Here is a 19,548-nt window from a genome sequence, read left to right as displayed (position 1 = left end):
TAAATAAAGGAGCTGCCAGCTCAGAGGAGAACACGAAAATAACTTCCTTCAAATGAATGAAAATAATGATTTTCTTGTTTGTTTAGTCGTAATTGAATGAGCTGTTGTGACATTTCCAACCAACATGTCTCGTGTCTCTCACTAACATACTCTACATGTCCTTCTTTACTGGTCTGTCCTTGGACCAGTTTTGAATGAATGCTGCAGTGCTGCTGAGAGCCAACACATACTGACGCAAACACACCGCCAGTAACAGACACAACTGAGGCGACACCGTGAGTTAAAATGTGGAAATTCAGTCTGATTTGGGGTTTTATGCTTCACTGCTGACTTCTTATCCTCCAGTGTTTTCACCATTGGGATCCAGATGACTACATTATTTAATGTAACTGTATTAAATCACTTTAGAAAAACAGTTTTAATGCATGTAATTGGGTTTTATCTTCAGCAAACATCAGCTAAAATAGCTAAAATCTCAATCTTCAAAGTATCTAGTAACTATATCTGTCAGGAGTTGAAGTAGAAGTTACTTAAGTACTTGAGTAAATGTACTTAGTTACAGTCTACCTACAAAAGAACAGCTGTAGGATGACAGACCAGAAATAACTGAACTTCTGGAACAAACAAAAACAAACTACATCTGTTCACAATACATCCTGTCATCTGTTCCCGTTTCACTGCAGCCTCAGAGAGATGATTACCTGCAGAGATCCCCAGTCGTTGGTGCTGGTGGTGGACACGATGAGGCCCTGCTCCTGGAGAGTCTTGAACCTCAGTGACAGTTTGAAGTCCTGGTTGTCCTCATCCATCCTGTGAAGGTACTTCAGGTAGGATTTACCATCGAACCTCACGGCCGTCTCTGAAACACAAACATCAAAACAACCAAGAGTGAGCAAACAAAGCAGCCTGGTGACGGATCATGCAGAAGTCGTACTTCGATTAGATCATCAGTCTTACCTTAAACCAAAAGTAACACTATTCCTGTAGTCTGTTAAGAGCTGATTTGTACATTTTAATCAAACTATTTTTACACAGAAAACTAAGTGCACAAATGGCCTTGATGCAGATATAATCTTTCATTTGATCACACATGTAATTGCAAAGAGATGATGCCACAGTTCCACTGCACAGAGCAACGCTCCCCCCGGGGATCAATAAAGTATTTCTGATTCTGATCTCTCAGTACATTTACACAAAACTTTAAAGTAGAACGCTTTTAAGAGAAAAGTGAAACTGGTTCAAACAACAGTGATTTTGAATCGATCCCCTGGTCACATTCATGCACACAGTCATTCACATGCTTCAGCTAGATGCCTTACAGACATTACACCTGGATGATTTACCTGTTGATTGTTCAATACCTAATTCATTTTGAATTTGAATCATTTTGGTGGGAAACCAAGCTGCAGACTTCTGGTATGTTTATGAAAATAGTCAGTTGAAAAGTAACTGTTTTTATTTATGATCATTTAATTTAGAGCAGAATGTTAAAAGTTTGATAATGTATTTACATTTTTGGAAAACTTCATATAAAGAAACATCTTTATAATAATTGATGGGCACTGAAAACATTTTTTGTAGAGGAGATTCACTGAGTGAAGATGGAGTCCTTGGGTGAATGCCTTTATACAGAATCTTGGACAAACTAAGTGAAAACTCTCATTTATTTTGTGTAACACTCTTTAATAAGACTTTTACAAATCTGATCTCCTTTACAGAGCTTTTATAAATTACTACAGAATAATTCCAACCAAAAACCTTTTTCACATTCCCACTCAAGGCCATAACACTTCGCAAAAAAGAAAAAAACCTTCAACCAATCTTTATCAATCCTCAAGGCGGCAATGACACCTTCACTTTCCAACAAATGTGACAGCCGAGTCTGCAGATGAAACACGCTGTAAACTGAACGTAATGTTTGATCTCAGATCTGCAAAGAAAGAGAGGGGAGAAAAAAAAAACATGTTTTTCTAAAATTTGTTTCATCTTTTTAACGGGAAAAATTGCCAAAAGTTGACAAACTAAAATGCCCAAAGCCAAAGAAACACGAGCAAAGAAAGTGCACCTGGTCTGGCACAAGTTTAGGTGTCAAGAACAGTAACAAGGGAGGAAGAACTGCAGGAAGGATGAGTGGAATCATGAATGGATGGATCAATGATGAGCAAAAGGGAGCGCATTAGTGTACAGACAAAACTTCTTCTGCTCTTTTAGTGGTTCTTAGATGAAACTTTAATGATGCCTGTGGGGAGGTTCAGTAACAACACGTTCCCAAAGTCTGCTGCTGAAAAAAATATTTTCCCCTCTTTGTGGAGAAAAACAACTTTTTCTGAAGTGTGATTTGAATCCAGCACATTTTATTCTGACCTTGTGGTCCACGCTGCTCTCTGAAGAAGATTTAAAGAAACACCAGTTTGGTTGATGAAGTTTGTTTGTGCCTGAAAGGTCACCAGTTTGAAACCCGGACAGGCTGCACGGGGAAGGAAATGAGAGTGTTGTTGATCAGCGGCGACTTTGAAACAAACTGTTGCTGTATAAACACTTCAGTGGCCAATCATCTTTCAGAGGATAAAAGCTACAAAAACACCTCACTAGCAATTAATAAACATTAAAATGTAATCACAAATACAGAAAGTGCAACTTTATAATCAAAGTTTCTTCATTTATATTGTCATTGACCTTAATTACCTTTATAATGTGTATTTGTTTAAATTAGTTAAAACAATGGGCTGCAACTGCAACAGTTATTGTAGTTACAGATTATTCTGTTTATTATTATTTTCAATTAACAGTTCAGTCCATAAAGTGCCAGAATAATATTCAGATTACAGTGACATGAAACAGAGAAAGGAAGCAAATCCTCATGTTTGAGAAGCTGGAACCAGAAAATATTTGGCACATTTGCGTAATAAATTACTTAATTGATGATCACAATTGTGGGTGATACATTTTCTGTCTGATGTGTGTTGGAGGACTCAACTAATCGTTTTACCACTAATACCTCATGAATAATTAAATAGTTGGTAGTTAACAATACTTTACGAAAAGCCCGAGGCTGAGGCTGAATCTAGACCCCATTGATTGTTGAACGATTGATTGATCTATTAACACTGTGGGTTGGTTTTGATGACTCGGTTCAGTTTATGCAACTAAAACATCTCAAAATTCTCCCACGATACCAAAACGATGTGCTTTTAAAAACAGATATTATTTAATATATCCTGATATTTTGTATGATTTTGATTATTTGAAGAAAAGAAAAGGTAAATAATTGACTACAAACTGTAGTCCAACACCGTCACACCACTTCTGTTATCTCTTATGTTTTTGCCTGCTCTCCATCCTCACACGACATCTCCTTATCGCCGGACCCCAGAGTCTCTTAAGACCAAAGAGGTATCCCATATAGTCAAAATATGGTGGCGATAACACATTCAGAAGATGTTCCAGAGGGAAGAAGACTCTAAACAAGCTGATAATGAGTGTATATCCTGGAGAGCCCCTAGCTGACTCTTATTCTGTCCTCACACCACTAATCCTCACAGGAATGCCAACAGAAATCAGTGAGGAGGCGCCGCCGCTCAGTGCTGTAGACGTTTTGTCAGCTGTAATAGAAGCTATCTGTGGGACAGCATCCACGCCGAACGTGCTCTGAATGATTTATATGACATTTACTCAGTTCACTGTGTTTTAACAGGTGAGAAGAAGAAGGCACCAACAGATATCGACTTGTCTCTGTCCTCTCCTACAAAAAAGCGAGAATTTAATTTGAAGCAAGTGATGGAAGATGAAGAGGTCTTTATGCTTGGAAAGTCCAGCAGAACTGAGGGGAAATATTCAGCTTGTTCCTCTTCTGTTCCTAACTGCTGCAAAAAGCAGAGACAGCATTTACCCTCCTCATCCTCGACCCCACAGCTGACGTCTCAGTGTGACCCTGACGGGATGAAAGGTTACCAAAACTCCCCAAAAGCAGCTTGCTTCGACTGAAAACACTAGACGATAGTAAACTATGTCGGGCTAAGACACGATGTTGATTGACATTATTGTCCACAACGCACAAAGGAAATTATTATGTGGATTTTATGGTTACTTCTCAAGTATTTTTGTACAACATGAATCGTTTCTTTTCATATTTTGTCCCCTACTTGCTTTGATATCCTTTTTTAAAATCAGTGATTAATGATTAATGCCTTTCAGCGGGTATCCTCTCCTGCATCTGCTTTAAATTTACTAAACATCTTCTTTTATGTGGAAATAAAAAATAAATAAAGAACATGAAAATGTGTTGGGTTTTTTTTTTCTTGTTGTACAGAAACATCCACAGTTGGATGAGATGTCAGTCGAGGACAGCGAGCACTCTCTGCTGTGTGGATCTTAAGAAAGTTGAGAGAGTTCGCTCTGATGGAGCTCACGTACGACTCGTTTTCTTATTCAGCGCTGCAGTTTTGAAGTGGATCAATTGTCAGAGCAGCTGGAAGAGTCTGAGGCTGCAGACTCGTCCTGCTCTTCAGAGCTGAGGACGGTGATGATAAAAGGCCACCGCTTCCTTCCCTGGTTCACACACACTCACATCAATACCCACACTCACTCATTAAGGCCTCTCCACAGCACATGTACACACAGACAGACAGACAGACAGACAGACAGACAGACAGACAGACAGACAGACAGACAGACAGACAGGCGTACCGTTGCAGGGGCAGACGCTCTCCCAGGTGTGTTGCGGGGTGATGTAACCGGCTCTGGCGGTGGTGAAATGGCTCAGTCTGTCTCCTGTCAGTCGGACGGCGTTCCTGCAGCCTCGCGGTGGACAGCCGGTACCCAAACACCCGTTGTGGCTCACCCTGAGGATACGGAGGCCCAGAGAGTCCTCGATGTCCGATATGATACCTACATCAAAGAGTTCAACTTTGAGACTTCACATTCAAAGAGACTCTTCATCTCACAGGGATTATCTGACTCACTTTGTGTCCAGATGAATGGCTGCCAATAGAGAGCCTCTCTCTATTGAAGACATGTGCCTGATATCCACGGCTCTATATTTCAGCCTAGTTGATATCTTTGGAATGAATTGCAATTATTTTTCTATTAAAAGCTAATTACTGAGGTAACTGCAAGGTCATAGCTTTAAACTGGAACTTTACTTCATGTAATTACCAAATCCAAGAAGATGAGTATGAATCTAGATTTATTTATTCATCTATTTATTTATTAATTACCTTTTTTATTTAAATCAATCACACATCATATTTCCTCCATATCGAGTTGCGCTTAAACATTAATCCCAGAATCAACTAGGTATTTTATGTTATGGGTGGACCCTCACTGTGACAGCCAGTTTAAATGTCTCAATATGTATCTTGATTGATCACCTGCGAGCCTGTTGGTTGGCAGAGACTGAGCGAGTCCACTCTGAGGCCTCCAGATCAGCAGAGCCTCCAGGACCCGGGCGTCAGGTCGCTGCTGCAGGCTGGCCAGGTGAAGCTCTTGTCTGGGCAAACCTAGAGCTTGTCCCAGGCTGCGCTGGAGGCCCCTCCAGTGGTCGCCCAGAAACTCCTCCGGTGTCAACCCGACCAGCTGCAGCGTCAAGCCGGAGTCCAGGGTCCTCTGGTCGGCCGCCCACACGTGAACTCTGACCCCAGTCCAGACGCTGAACTTCCCATCAGTCACGCTGACGTTGAGGGAGTACGAGCCCTCCTCCAGGTTTTCATCTGCCCAGATTTTGCCATCAGCCAGGTCGACGGAGAACCTCCCCTCGTTGGGGTTTTCTGATACCAGCTTGTAGGTCAGGACGTCCTGCAGGTCCTGGTCTGAGGCGTGGAGCCTGCCGATGACCCGGTTGGCAAACAGTCCGCCGGAGGTAGTGATGTAGACCTCCATAGGAACCACAGAGGGAGGATACTTGCTCTGCTCTGTGACATTGATGTTGACCACACAGATGGAGGAGAGGGGAGGGTGGCCGCTGTCTGTCACCTGATTGGATAGCAGTTAATAACACAAAGATTAGACTGATGTCATATTTGCCCTTTCATTAAAATCAAACTTGATTGTGTACTAGACTGGAAACAGAGATCCCGGCTCTGTCGCAAGGTAACAAAATCCACCTTGAGGAAGACACTGGTCTCTGCTACGAAACAGTCCAGAACACAACCCCCCCAAAAACCACCCTCAGCCATGTTAGCGGTTTCCCCTGTTTCCAGTCTTTGTGCAAAGATACGTTCACCGGCTGGTGGCTCCAGCTTCGTATTCATATAATTCATTTTCATAATTTCCCAAAATGTCTTGTAAGGGGTCATGAGATGATTAGTGGAACAGGAAATAAGACAAAACTAAATTCTGCTACATGAAGATTATGCCGGCTTTTCTGCAATCTGTGGCGTTTTGTAGAAACAGGAAAAGGAAAATGACTGATTGATGACCTCACAACTCACAGACATGCAGCCTGTGTTGAGAACGAAGAGACAGAACATGATGGAGTTTGTTTTTAACTGAATTGAATGCGAGTTGTGAATTATTTCTATGCTTAATGAACAGTTTGTGTCCCATGATACTCTAAATGCTGTGTATGTGGATTTTCTTACACTGACCAGAGGCTGGCTAAAAGCATGGAAATGGTAAAAAAAAAAAAAAAAAAGCAGTGATTTGGTTCAAAATATCATCTATCAGCAGTTTAAACCCAAACATTTGCACCAGCCAACAAAATACTAATATGCATATTCAGCTGCACTTAAAAATGCTTTCAGCTCATAAACGTGAAACAGCCTTGAAAGCTGTAACCTCATAATAACCTTTTATTTCTAGTGGAAAGATTCTAGTTGAACTGTCATTTTTCATACTATTAGTACTCAACAACTTTGAATGTTAAATTAAATCTACAGCGGTGGACTTTCTTAATAATGCGACTTGATTTTCACGCTCCCTGAAGGACAACACATACCTGTCTATACAACTATGATGGATATATGCAGAAGCCGTGAGCTAACGGTCGGCAATCGGAAGTCAAACCTTTAACTTTTAGGTTTCGTTGGCGAACCTAAAGGACTCCTGAGTGCGTGACGTCAACTGTATCACTGAACCTGAACCTCAGCAGACAATGAAAATGACTCTGTTACCGCTTCCTCTCCTGACAGCAACGCAGCAACAGAGGCCACGAGGGACGCTCTGCAGTGCATCAGCATTTCATCACTGAACCAGGATCACAATGAGCACTCTGTAGTTTCTGTCAGTGACGATTTGTGAGATCTTCATTTTATTGTCATGAGATTCCTGAAAAAAACATACATACATTTCACCTGAATCTCAGGGATGAAATGTGAGATTTGACATAGACCCCCCCCCCCCCCGCTTGGTGAAAACAGCGCTTGAAGGAAAGTGAGAGTGAAGAACAGGTGAGGTGAACATGCCCTGTAATCATAGACTGTTTTCTTACATGTATCTTGAGCTGGTGGTGGGGTTTCGCCTTCTTTCTGAGAGGAGCAGACAGAGACAACAGGCCACCCTGGTCGACGTGGAAACGGCGGTCCTCGTTGCCGCTGACGATGTGGAAGGAGAAAGGCGGGCCGTTCCTGGGCGTGTCTTTGTCCGTCACCACGAGCTGGAGGATGGTGCTGCCGAGTGACTCGCCCTCCTACGGGAGACGAGGTTCATTCATTTTATTTCTATTATTCTTATTTTATTTCCAGTGAAATGCAACAGCCCTGCGATACATCCCACTGTCATGATAGTTGAAACTAGTAAGTAAACATTAGTTTTAGCTAAGAGCACCTAATAAACTATATCTTTTCCACTTTTTCAAAGTTTCATTAGAACTACGTCATAATGCGGTTGCATCTGTTTTCAAAGGCCTCACTTTTGTTGCATTCAAGACATTTAAGAGTTCTGCTGGAGTTGTTCTTTTATCTTTTGGATTTGACTTTCCAACAACGTAGCTCATCAATACGATACTTTATAGTGGCTCACTGTATAAAAAGTACTGGACCGCCGAGGAAATAAAGTCGTTAGATCGTTCACCATGATGGATTACCCATACAAAGCCCTCTCAGAGGGCTCTGTGTTGATTTTCATTGCGTACTGAAATGAATAGAAACCAGTGGGTCCCTAGAAGGTGGGTTATCAATCTAAAAACGTGAATGAAATACACACAATTTGGAGTTAATGGGCTGATACGTGCGACACCTCCAGTGTGATCTTTCAAATTTCAATTAGGGCAGCATCACAAAACACAATCCAAAGAATGGCTTCATCGGAGCGTGAGGAATGAACAGGAAGTCAAACTTTGGAGTTGGATTCCTTGTGCAGGTCAGTGGTTTGAGCAAGGCATTAATGCTGTAAGGGAATCCATCTGCCTGCTTCTCTTCCCTTCACCGCAGTATCTCCACGACACCAGAGTTCCCAGTTTGTTTTTTCTTCATCTTTTAATGTGAAATTAAGTGGAAATTCTACACACTGTAGCTTTAAATTGCTATAAATCAATATGAACCAGTGGTTAACTACATGTTAAATGTAACCAGTTTTAATCTGCACATCTTGACGTGTCTTTTGACCCGCAAATCCCCAAATTAATACTTACGAAATACAAAATCTAAAACCATCGCTTTCTAAGTCTCCTTCCTCAACAGAAACATTTGACAGACGCAGTGTTGAACAGATCACTTCTGAGGAGTTACATCCCACTCAGTTTGGGGAGTGAAACTCGTTCACATGGATTATTCATGTGTCAGTGTTTAGCATGCTGGAGTGAAGACGAGCTGCGGTCAACATTTCCAGGATGTGCAGCAAATCAACACAGATGCAACGTGATTTATGGCTGTGTCGTAGCGCTTCGGCATCCTTTGAGGAAGATACCGCATTACCTGTCCATCTGCTGCTTTTAGTGAAATACTCACTTTCAACTGCAGCCCAATACGACGCAGACACTTCACTGCAGCAGATGTGCCAGTCGTTAAAGTGGGTGTCCAGCAGTGACAAACAGTCAAACAAAGGCATTTAATGGCTACAGGAGAGAGGACGCTGACCTGCAACACCTGCCTGAAAAGCATAACTCTTTCCCCAGTTTGAGAAACATCCATCTGCTTAATGCAATCAGAGTTTCTTCATCAGGTCGAGCTGGCTGCGGAGACATCAGCAGATGGGACGATATCACAGAGTTTGGATTCATCACCACGCGGCGCAGACGTTTTGGCTTGTGAGCCAGCTACTCTGTGACTGGATGGGAGTTTCTGAGCTGGCAGAGCTGCAGCAGGTAGAGTGATGGAGAGCTGGCAGAGGGAACTCTTAACTGTCAGCGAGCAGCAGCCAGCATCGCCGAAACAACGCTGCGACGGTCCTGCCGGAGGCATGAACACACACACATATAGATGTGAACACACACATGTGTACTCGCAGGCATGCGGGAAACTATGTCGCACTGAAGATCCAGCGATACAAGCTTTCACACACGCAGAAGTGGTGGTAAATTGCCTGTTAAAAGTTTTTCCACACCAGAAGACTTGGCCCTGTCATTAGAGGTGTTAGGTGAGAGGGTGACACTGATGTCCACACACACACACACACACACACACACATACACCCCAACACACACACCAACAAATCTTGACAGCTGATCTTCCTGCCTCTTTGATCCCCACAAAGTTCAGAAACCCTGCTCTGGTTTTGCCTCTGAGGAGTTTCCCTCTTGAACTCTCAGCACTGTTTTAATGAGGTCTGGGCGCCGCAGTGATGATGGAGCAGCACTTACAGGTCAGCAGAGTCTCACTGGAGTGTGTTGGAGAAGGAGAAAGAGGGAGTTCTAATGATACCCAAAGATAGTTAGATTGATAGAAAAAGACTGATCTTTGGTGGTTTCTCTTTAATTATCTTCAGTCATTAGTTCATCTGTCCTCATTATCACCTTGTTAGGCCGTCAGGAGCAGAGCCGGGACACGTTTACAGCCTTGCTCGAGGAATATTTGGCTCTACTGATGGCTGTTTTTGTGGAATACCTTAAAACTTACAGGCTTTTTCAGGATACTGTCGTGAACAGATGAACTAAACTGGCTTTTCATGAGGAGTTGCATGTTCTGCTGTCCATATTTTTCCATTGAGTTGTCAAATTTCACACATGAATGCGACTGATGCAACCCCCCCCCCCCCCTCAGGACACCTGAGGTTATTTGTGGGAGCTGATGAGCAGGCGATTCTTTTCCGGAGCTTTCTGGCTTTTTTTTTAGTACATTGCTTGTAGACTTTTTGTTGATGCAGTGGTTTGTGTGAGGTCAGTGTTTTCTTCTACTGCAGGCAGCGTGGTGCCAACATGTTTTTTACTGCTCCAGGCTGCGAACGTGGTTGGTTTCTGAACACAAAACCAAGACCAGAACACATGAGAAGAATCTCTCAGAATTGCCTATGGTGCCCCGCAGGGGTCAAATAAATGAATGAAACAGGGTTAAAGGCAAAAAAGCATACTCCTAATTATTGGAAGACACGCATTTGAAGGATTTCTTCTAAGCTCTCCACTTGAAGGTTTGCAAACTCAAATGGGATGAAAGATTACAATTTGAACGTGTCAATGAAGCGTTCTGAGAGGAAAACAGAGGGAAAAGATTCACATTTAGATATTATAAATCAAAGTCAACACATCCATCCTGTAAAAAAGTGAGGGCGTGTTGAAGCTCATCATACACTGCTGGATCAGCGGGTGCTCACGTCGACAGACCTGATCTGTTGGTGAGGTGTTCTGGTTGCCGTACCTGCAGCAGCAGACTGTGGTTGACCTGCGAGAAGACGGGAGGGTTGTCGTTGACATCGGTGACACTGATGGTGATGACGATGGCCGAGGACAGAGGAGGGTCACCTTCATCTGCTGCCTGCACCGTCAGAGAGTAATGAGGGGTCTGGAGAGGAGATAGAGGTGAAGTTCAGTATTTTGTGTCTTTTACTTAACCATTTATTTATATAACTATTTTCCTTTTCATTCGGTTGTTGTTGTACTTTTCTACAAATTAATCAGTCATCCATTATTTCTTGTGTTTGAGAAGAAATTAATCTTTAATGAATCTTTATACGTCCTTTTTCCTTGTTTAATTTTATTTATTTGACACACAGAAACACACTGACCTCTTCTCTGTCCAGCGCAGTGCGGACCGTGATTTCTCCACTACGAGAGTGAATAGAAAACTGCTGCAGAGGGTCTCCGCTCACTATGGAGTAACGCAGCAGACTGTTGATTGGACCATCCTGATCGGTTGCTGTTACCTGCAGGAAAAGAAAGGGAGGGGAGGAATAATACTTCATCCCATGCAAAGAAATTCTCCTTTGTCTTGCCTCTTCTGTCAAAGGTCAGGCAGGAGTCAGACAAGAGGTCCCCATGCTACACTGACGACACCCAAAGAATGTAATCAGAGCAACAACAATGCAACGATCACAAGGTCAGAGGTCATGGTTAGCTGCAGACTCTGACGCCGGTAAGACATGGGTTGAAGGACATTAACTAGATTAGGCCGGCAATGCACCACCTCACCTAATCTCACGTGATCTCACGGGGAAGCAGACGTAAACAAAATGGAGACTGACGTGGTGCAACAACCTGCTGTAGTTGCTTTGCAGTGAGAAAAGGTGAGAGGTTTTAGTTTTTTTGTTTTTACTGTCAACAGTAGTATGCTAGCTAACGTTAGCCTCAACGGCTGGAAACCAAATGTATTAGCTTATAGCCTGCTTGTTTTAGCTTCAGCTCACACTTGACAGCTACATTAGCTTGTTTTAGCCTTGGTTTTAACTTAACAAAATTAGCATGATTTAGCTTGGTTTTTATCTGGACTGCAGGCTTTATTTAACATTGAAACAAGGTTTAACCTGATAACAATGTTAGCTTGTTATAGCTTCAGTTTAACCTTAAGAGCACAACAATATTTTAGCCTCAGCTTTACCGTGATGACTTTGACTTGACAACTAAGTTAGCTAGTTTTAGCCTTGATTTTAACCAACATTGACTTGTTTTTCCTTTGTTTTTAACTTTGTTTATTAGCTTGTTATTAGCCTTTTAGCCTCTTTAACTTGACAACAATAACAGGTCTTGGTCTTGGTTTCAGGTTGTTATAGTCTTATTTCTGTTTGTCACAACATAGAAGTCTATATGTAATCAAACAGTATTTTACTTTTTCTTAAAACAAGAGAAAAAATCTTCTAGAGTGGTCAGATTCACATTGTTTTGAATAAACTGTCATTCTACCTTCTGTCTACTAATTTCTGGAGAATTCATGAAACAACTGAAACAAAAGACTTTTGGTGTCAATAAGATGACTCATCAAGATGGAGATGTCTAGCATTAAACCCATGTTCTGAGCTCATCCTGTGCTCGTCTTCCTCTTTATTTCCACAGTTTTAGCTCATTGTAACGATTAATCATATAATTTTCCGCTGACAGAGGACCCTCTCCCCCAATTATGTGAAAACAGTTAAAACATTTCTAACAGCGACGCGTTGCAGTTAAATGGTGAAGACAGAGATGAGAACAGAGGCCGGGAGAAGAAAAATGTCAAATCTGAAACCATATGATTACAGACTCATCATCCAGCCGTGGTCCAGCCATCAGCGAGCCACTGAGGTGTGTTATTGCTGTGTTATCTCCGCTGCCGGCCTGACAGATGACGGCTGACATGTTGTCGGATAACTGTGTGTGTATGTGTGTGTGTTTTTTTGTTTTTTTTTATACACATGAGCGTCATTGACAGGCTGCCAGATCATCTCATACTGCCATGTTGTTGTTGTGTGTATGGAATTATAAATATATGGGATTTTTTCACAAGTCAAATTCTCTGTTTGTCCTAAACTTGTTTGTGTGTACTCTTTTTTTTTTTTCTTCATTACGTTAATCATCAGCAAGCTGTCAGCTGACGGACGCTGTCATATTACTCTCCTGTGTGTGTGTGTGTGTGTGTGTGTGTGTGAGAAATGAGATAATCCAAGTACATGTGCTTGCCTGACCAACAAATATTGGTATGTTACCCCTTTGATTTGTGTGTGCTGATGCGTGTTGTGTGTTATATTGTGTTCTGAAGCTACAGATAACGGAGAAATGTCCTTCAGTTAAATTGAACCTTGTAAACATATTTCATTTGAAGTTCAATTCAGTTCAGTGATTCAATTAAAGATTACTGATGTTTTGTGTCTGTGATGTATGAATGTGCCCCATATTCTGTGTGTGTGTGTAACATTCATCGCGAGGTAATTCATTTAATGTAACCTTCACCTGTCGTTTCACCTGCTCAGTCTCTGGGCTGCTTCAGGTGGGTGTAAAGAGCAGTGCAGCCTCCACTTGAGGTAAGAATGTTTAAATGTCGGCTTTCAGGTGTATTGACAAACCTCTGAAGTAACTACGCCTGTTAGCTCTTACCTTCATTACCAGGCTTCCAGGCGTCAGATCCTCTGATATCTCTGCGCTGTAGTCGCCTCGTCCGAACACTGGCGTGTTGTCGTTCATGTCGGTCACGTTGATGATGACCGTGGTGATGTCGCTGAGGGACGACTTGCCGCGGCTTCCCTCCACAGACAGGTAGTGCTCCCGGGAAACTTCAAAGTCCAGCGGTGCGATGAGGGTCAGAAGGCCTGCGAGACCAAAGGGGGGGGGGGTAAACAATTATTTATTATTGCGTGTGTGTGTGTGTGTGTGAGAAGATGCAGTATCATTTTGTTTGCACAAAAATAAAAAATAAATGGAAAATCGATTCCGCACAAGAATGAGGAGTGAGAATCAGAGAAAGACAGACTCACTGGACTGAACGTCAGATCTTTTCCACCTCGTGTACTTTTGGTTTAGTTTATTATAAAACATCACAGATTGACCAGGTTGCTGAACACAAGTGCGCTGTGAATTCCTTAACTTTTAAACAGTTACCTCTGATATACAACAAGTACAAAGTTCACTAACTGTACGCAGCTGCCCAGTTCACCTCACTGTCTGAGCAAAGCACTGTGGGATTAATAAAACATGTGCAAGGTCTTGACTTTGTTCTCACCCCTGTCAGATTCACCTCTGGGTCTGTCTTAACAAATACGTGTTGGATGGTTGAACACTCTTCAAAGTCACACAACTTTGTTTTAAATTCTTGTCAAGAGCTAAAAATGACCAAATATATCTCTGAAGTGTGTAGAAATACGGATCAGATGACGCACAGCACATCTAGAGTCACGGTGAAGCCATATGCCGTCTTGGGTTTAAATACTTCTGTCACATAGAGGAGCCTCATATAGTTTCAATTACTTATTAAAGGAAGAAAACAGTTAATGCCTTTTAATTATACACAAGGGGAAAAAAGCTGCATGGGTAAACTGAAATTACCACGCTGTGGTTGTTCGCCTCCGCCAATCAGTCAACGTCATGTAAGTTATCACAATATTGATGATGCATATGTATGATTCCAGGGACGAACACACGGACAACCCGCAAACATACTGCCTCCAGCCATTGCTATTGCCGGCGCAGAATCGCTCAACTTCCTTCAGTCTCGGCTGTAGTTTGCGCTCATGCTAAAGCCTTAAATGACTAATCAATTAACAGACTTATCCATTTAGCACTAGTTAGCATGCTAACTTTGGGATGTGAACATATCAGGAGCTACCATGTTAACACGCTACCATTTGGCATGCTCATGCTAATAACGTAACATGCTAATGTTTAGCAGGGCAGTGTGACATTGAGATTGCCAGAGCGTTACGAGTGTACAGTATTCAAATGGATAATGTGCTAATGCTACGTTAGCAGGACTCTCACGTACAGCTGAGACTGATAGTCTGAGGCTAAAACAACGACCAACTGAGGCGCAGAAAAAGAAAAAAATGAATAATGTATAGAACCAGAAGGTTTTAGCTCAAACTCACAATGACCGTAATTCTTATTCAGACCTTATTCCTTACATCTCCATCCTCACAGCACATCTGAACTGTTTTCACCTCCTCCCTATGTAACATGCTGTGAGTCCATTGAAATGCAGAATGTATATTATGCAGAGTGACAGACAGATTATACTGTTTAAAATGGATGATTTTATGGTACAAGAAAGGGTCTGTGGAGGATAATTTCACATACTGTGTGTGTGTGTGTGTGTGTGTGTGTGTGTGTGTGTGTGTGTGTGTGTGTGTGTGTGTGTGGGTATCATGTGACACATCTAGTCAACTCTCACTTTGGCAGCTCAGTGAAGCTGTGAGTTTAACCTTTCAGGAACTATAAATCTCTCCACAGCTGCCTGCTGTTGTCGTGTGTTATCTGTCATCCACATGTGAAGTTTAACCTCAATTTATGGCGGCGATAAAAGAGGCGTCAGAGTCCTTAAAGGGGTATACTGTGTCATGTCCACTTTTTGTTATCGAGTCACTCCTTTGGATTCAGATGGTTTGAACTCCACTTTAACAGACAGACCTGTTCACCTCCTGCTCCCCCCTCCTCCGGTCACTCCATCAACAGAGCCTTGTTATTGAGCGTGTCTTGTTGTTTCGAGTGGATATGAATGACCTGCCTCTCAGCTGGATTTTGCAGTGTTATTTGTAAGAACACATTGGGGAAGAATGGACCAATTTGTTACCAGAGCTGATTAGATTAGAGAAATTTCAGGTTAAATAAATAACTGGCAACTATTTTGATGATTGATGAAATGTTTAAGTCAATTTTACAGTTACTCAGTCGTCGAGAATTTGATGCCTTTCTTTGTTTTTTCTTTGTTTGTCCCTGACGTCACCTTGAGCTTTAAGACATTGTGATTGTGGCATTTCTTTGTTTACTATTTACGTAGACGAATGATTAATCGAGAGAATAATCAGCAGATTGATCGAAAAATAATATAAAAATGTGTTTAAGCGTTGCTATAAACATTCGGTTTTGTTCTTAAAAAAAATGTCAGATAAAAAAAGATATCAGGTTTGTGTTGAAAGTTTTAGGTTGATTATTGGACGAATATATTGGCTAGGTTGAGCGAGCTAACCCAGAGAGAGGCAGCAGGGGAACACAGTGTGTCACGTTACAGACAGAATATTTTCACTTCTAACTCGGTGGATTATGGATTTATTTAGACCAAAACAGAGTTGGTGATTGTTGGAACAGTGGGAAGACGGTTTCGGTGAGTTTTAGTTTGTTTCTGTCGAGTTTGAATTTTAACATTTTAACATACCGGCCTACCCTACTGCATGGTCCAACAGGCGATACATCATGTTTAACAGGCTGATTTAATGACAAATGTGATGATCAAAGACAGAAGGCTGTCGGTTTAAATCCCAGCAGGATCTGTTAGAAACATTTGGACGGAAGAGTAAATGTCAAACGTTCTCTTTCAGCAGCTTCTACTGAGGTGCTTTTAAAGGATAAGTCTGATAATATTCTATATCTTTATGAATATTTGTGGGTTTCACCATCTCAGTCTTGTTGCCTGTCTTCTTCTCTCAGCTGTAAAAACATGACTCACTCGTAAACTCCAAACCACATCTCGCTCACAAACCAAATCTAAACATGTAATTTGTGTTCTGATGAGCCACCGTCAGCTTATATAGTTGCTGTTTGGAGACAGGAGATAAATTGTTCTAACTTTTTATTCTGTTTATTACACTGAACATGTCTGAGGAGGCAGGATACCTCTGTTAGTGAGCTTCATTAAAGCTCACAAAGCCTGAGTGTATCTGTTGGCTGCAGCTCGTCGTATCCAGCAGTGCGTTCGTTTGAGACACGCAGCCTATTTTCTTGGTCTGCTGAACCACACTTTATTAAGATAAAACTAAATGGGACCCAACAAAAACACTTCTAGGTTTCAACAAGTACATTATTTGCACCTTGTACGCACAGCACAGCTCTCACTTCATTGATCTCTCTGAGATCAAGGAGTTTTTTTTACAAGCAGTCTTTTCTACTGGGAGAAAGTTGGCCGAGCTCCAGTTTTTCCTTTCCATCAATGCCCTCCGTCGCATTCATACTCTTGTGTACGCAGTCTATACTCTTCATCACAGAGGAGCTCTACTGCCCATTTCAACACATGTAGGCGCTAACCGGGGACCGAGTGCCTTGCTCCGGGGAATGTTGATGGTGGCTGATGAGAACAGAATCGATGGTTTCTACATCTCTAATCAGATCTGAGGCTCATTCATGACGCTCTGATCCAAAGCAACTTGCAGTCCTGTTATTATCTCTGGCTGTATGTGCAAGGAGGAACAAGGAGGACCGCTTCATGGCACTAATGGATTTTTACTGATATTGTTGCATCAGTTATTTCATGCGTCTCATCTGACTGCAACCCGACTCGGTTACGCAACTCGCTGAGTTCATGTGTTGAAATCAGTGGAGCTGCTTTCTGTTGATTTAATGATTCAATAATAATTACAGTGAAACTTCAGCCAGCATTATTATATCATATTATAAGTTTATTTCCTTTTCTTAACGTATTCTTACGCTGGCAACCAGGATGTTTAATGTCATAGTTTTTGTTTTTGAAACTCAAGGTCTAAAAACGTCTTTTAGTTTATTCATTTCAGTGTTTTAAAGTATTCAGCCTGCTTCTAACCTCTAGTCTTTCTGATCATTTCTAATAATCTTCCTGTTTTAATTGTTAATGTTATGTTAATGATTCAGTTGTTGTCAGCTGGGTACAACCACATCATTTTTTATCTTTAACCTTCATAATTCCCACTGAAGCTGCTGACATGAAGCATGGAACTTCTGGCATAAATGAACTTAATTTCCATTTTAATAGGCCTAAACAAACAGACAAACAAGTCTTTGCATGTTTGGCAGACTTGAATAAAAGTCTTGGCACTGATTTTCCACCAGCCTTTAACTCTTCCACCAACCTGCTGTTGCTGCAAACTCAAAAAGCTCCTTTTGTTCTATAAAACAAACCCTTTTTGTGTAAATCATTCCCACAATCCATCAGATTTTCCTCCACATTCTCACAATGTAATCGCAGTGCAGAAACCAGTTCGTGCAGGTAATTATGTGAATGTGTGAGATTTACTGTGGCAGTGACTTATTGTTGTTAAAATCCTGCACGTTGTGTCTTTGATATAAACAGAAGTATGGTTGATGCACAGCAGCTCGCGCTCCCCGCTGCCAGGTTTCTGTCAATAAGGGTTCAGAACTGTGTTTTGCTAAAAGCAGTCTGAGCTCATTCTGCACAGCGTGATGCGACTTCTCAGAAGGACGAAACTGGATGAAGGTCATTTGTCATTGTCAAACTAAATGACTCTGCTTCCCACATGTCTTATTGTGTACACACACACACACACACGCAGGTTTCAGACATTCAAACAGAAGATTTAATGAGACATGAGAAAGAAAGCTTTTCTTGGATTATAATTGGGCCATACTGCTCTAAACAAACACACACACACACTTGTACATGTGTGCTTTGTGAGGACCCTCATTGACAGAGTTTATTCCCTTACCCCTCCAGTACATATGAAGTCACATGCTGAATATACTACACTGGGGTCTGTCTACTCAGAGCAGCATGCCTAATCCCAGCCTCATCTTAAAACCAAGTCTTGATATTCAAGCAGCCTTCTGAAGACATGAGGACTGACCAAAAATGTCCTTGCTCTTTTTAAGGTGTAAAACCTGAATAAACCCTCGTAAAGACGTACACCGCACAATAAAGAAAACCAAAAACTGTGTTGTTTAAAGTGCCGCTGAGACGATGAAGTAATCCATGAGTTTAAAGACTTATCAGACTCAAAACACTGCACAGAGGTTTATAAGTCCAACTCCAACTATTGGATCTTTCTTCATGTGATCTCAGGTAAACAGTAGAGACACAGCCTTCATGTTACAAAACAATCTACCAGGAATGTGCATGTATTTCATTGGCTGCTTTATTTTGCTGCCGCCTTCTGTGTCCATGTTGTAATAAAGAGGCTGCATTTGTTGACGCAGAGGTGTGGTCTGTCTAAACGTGGCCTAAAACACAGATTACACCTTCTGCATTCACATAGCCAGCTGCCCATGTCAGCAAGAGTCCCAAAATGTATGACACACCAACAAACGTGTGTGAAGACGTATATAACTTAAGACTCATGAGTAGAAATCCCATCCAACACACTGACACTAAGTAAGGAATATCAAAGTAGTGTCTGTCCAGTCTCTATCTGTAGTCCGTGCACAGTGACACTTTTCTTTTTGCAGCTTTATGACTACATTTAAAACGTGTCGCTCTGTTTGTGACTGTGCCATCCTTGCGGTTCTGGTGTGTCAGAGCGGTCTCTTAGAGTTTATCCTGTTTGTAGACACTTCATCTTCAACCACAGAGATTTATGGACTGTCAAACACTTCCCTGTGATTCACCGACACATTACGCCGTCACGTTGGGTAAATCCCCGTCCATCTGGCACCTGCAGTAAGATATGACTAACTGCGGCATGTCAAGTGTTTGAAACAAACACCTTCTGATCCAGGGCCAGTGTGAGATTTACTGTTTACAACTACGTCCTTCACGGCTTCCTTGGACAGGCTCACTGATGAGGCAGAGCATCCATAATTTATTTAATCATTTTGAATCATTCTGTGGACACCAAAAAACAAAACTCATAAATTATCAACAGTGGTCT

The 19,548-nt window shown here is 41.8% G+C and overlaps 1 protein-coding gene across 1 annotated transcript in view; it reads right to left on the bottom strand.

Moving 5' to 3' along the window:
* The window catches only part of fat2 (FAT atypical cadherin 2), a 91,788-nt gene that overhangs the window by 17,996 nt on the left and 54,244 nt on the right, over positions 1–19,548 (bottom strand). Inside the window, exons 17-23 of the mRNA XM_070913111.1 lie at positions 13,367–13,578; positions 11,092–11,229; positions 10,725–10,868; positions 7,427–7,624; positions 5,370–5,970; positions 4,687–4,887; positions 702–859 (exon numbers count right to left, since the gene is read on the bottom strand). Coding sequence (XP_070769212.1) covers positions 702–859; positions 4,687–4,887; positions 5,370–5,970; positions 7,427–7,624; positions 10,725–10,868; positions 11,092–11,229; positions 13,367–13,578 — 1,652 coding nt within the window. The remainder of the gene's footprint in view (positions 1–701; positions 860–4,686; positions 4,888–5,369; positions 5,971–7,426; positions 7,625–10,724; positions 10,869–11,091; positions 11,230–13,366; positions 13,579–19,548) is intronic.

This window comes from Enoplosus armatus, chromosome 10 (assembly GCF_043641665.1).
Source record: "Enoplosus armatus isolate fEnoArm2 chromosome 10, fEnoArm2.hap1, whole genome shotgun sequence".
Lineage (NCBI taxonomy): Eukaryota > Metazoa > Chordata > Actinopteri > Centrarchiformes > Enoplosidae > Enoplosus > Enoplosus armatus.
This window is presented reverse-complemented; position numbering and strand designations above follow the sequence as displayed.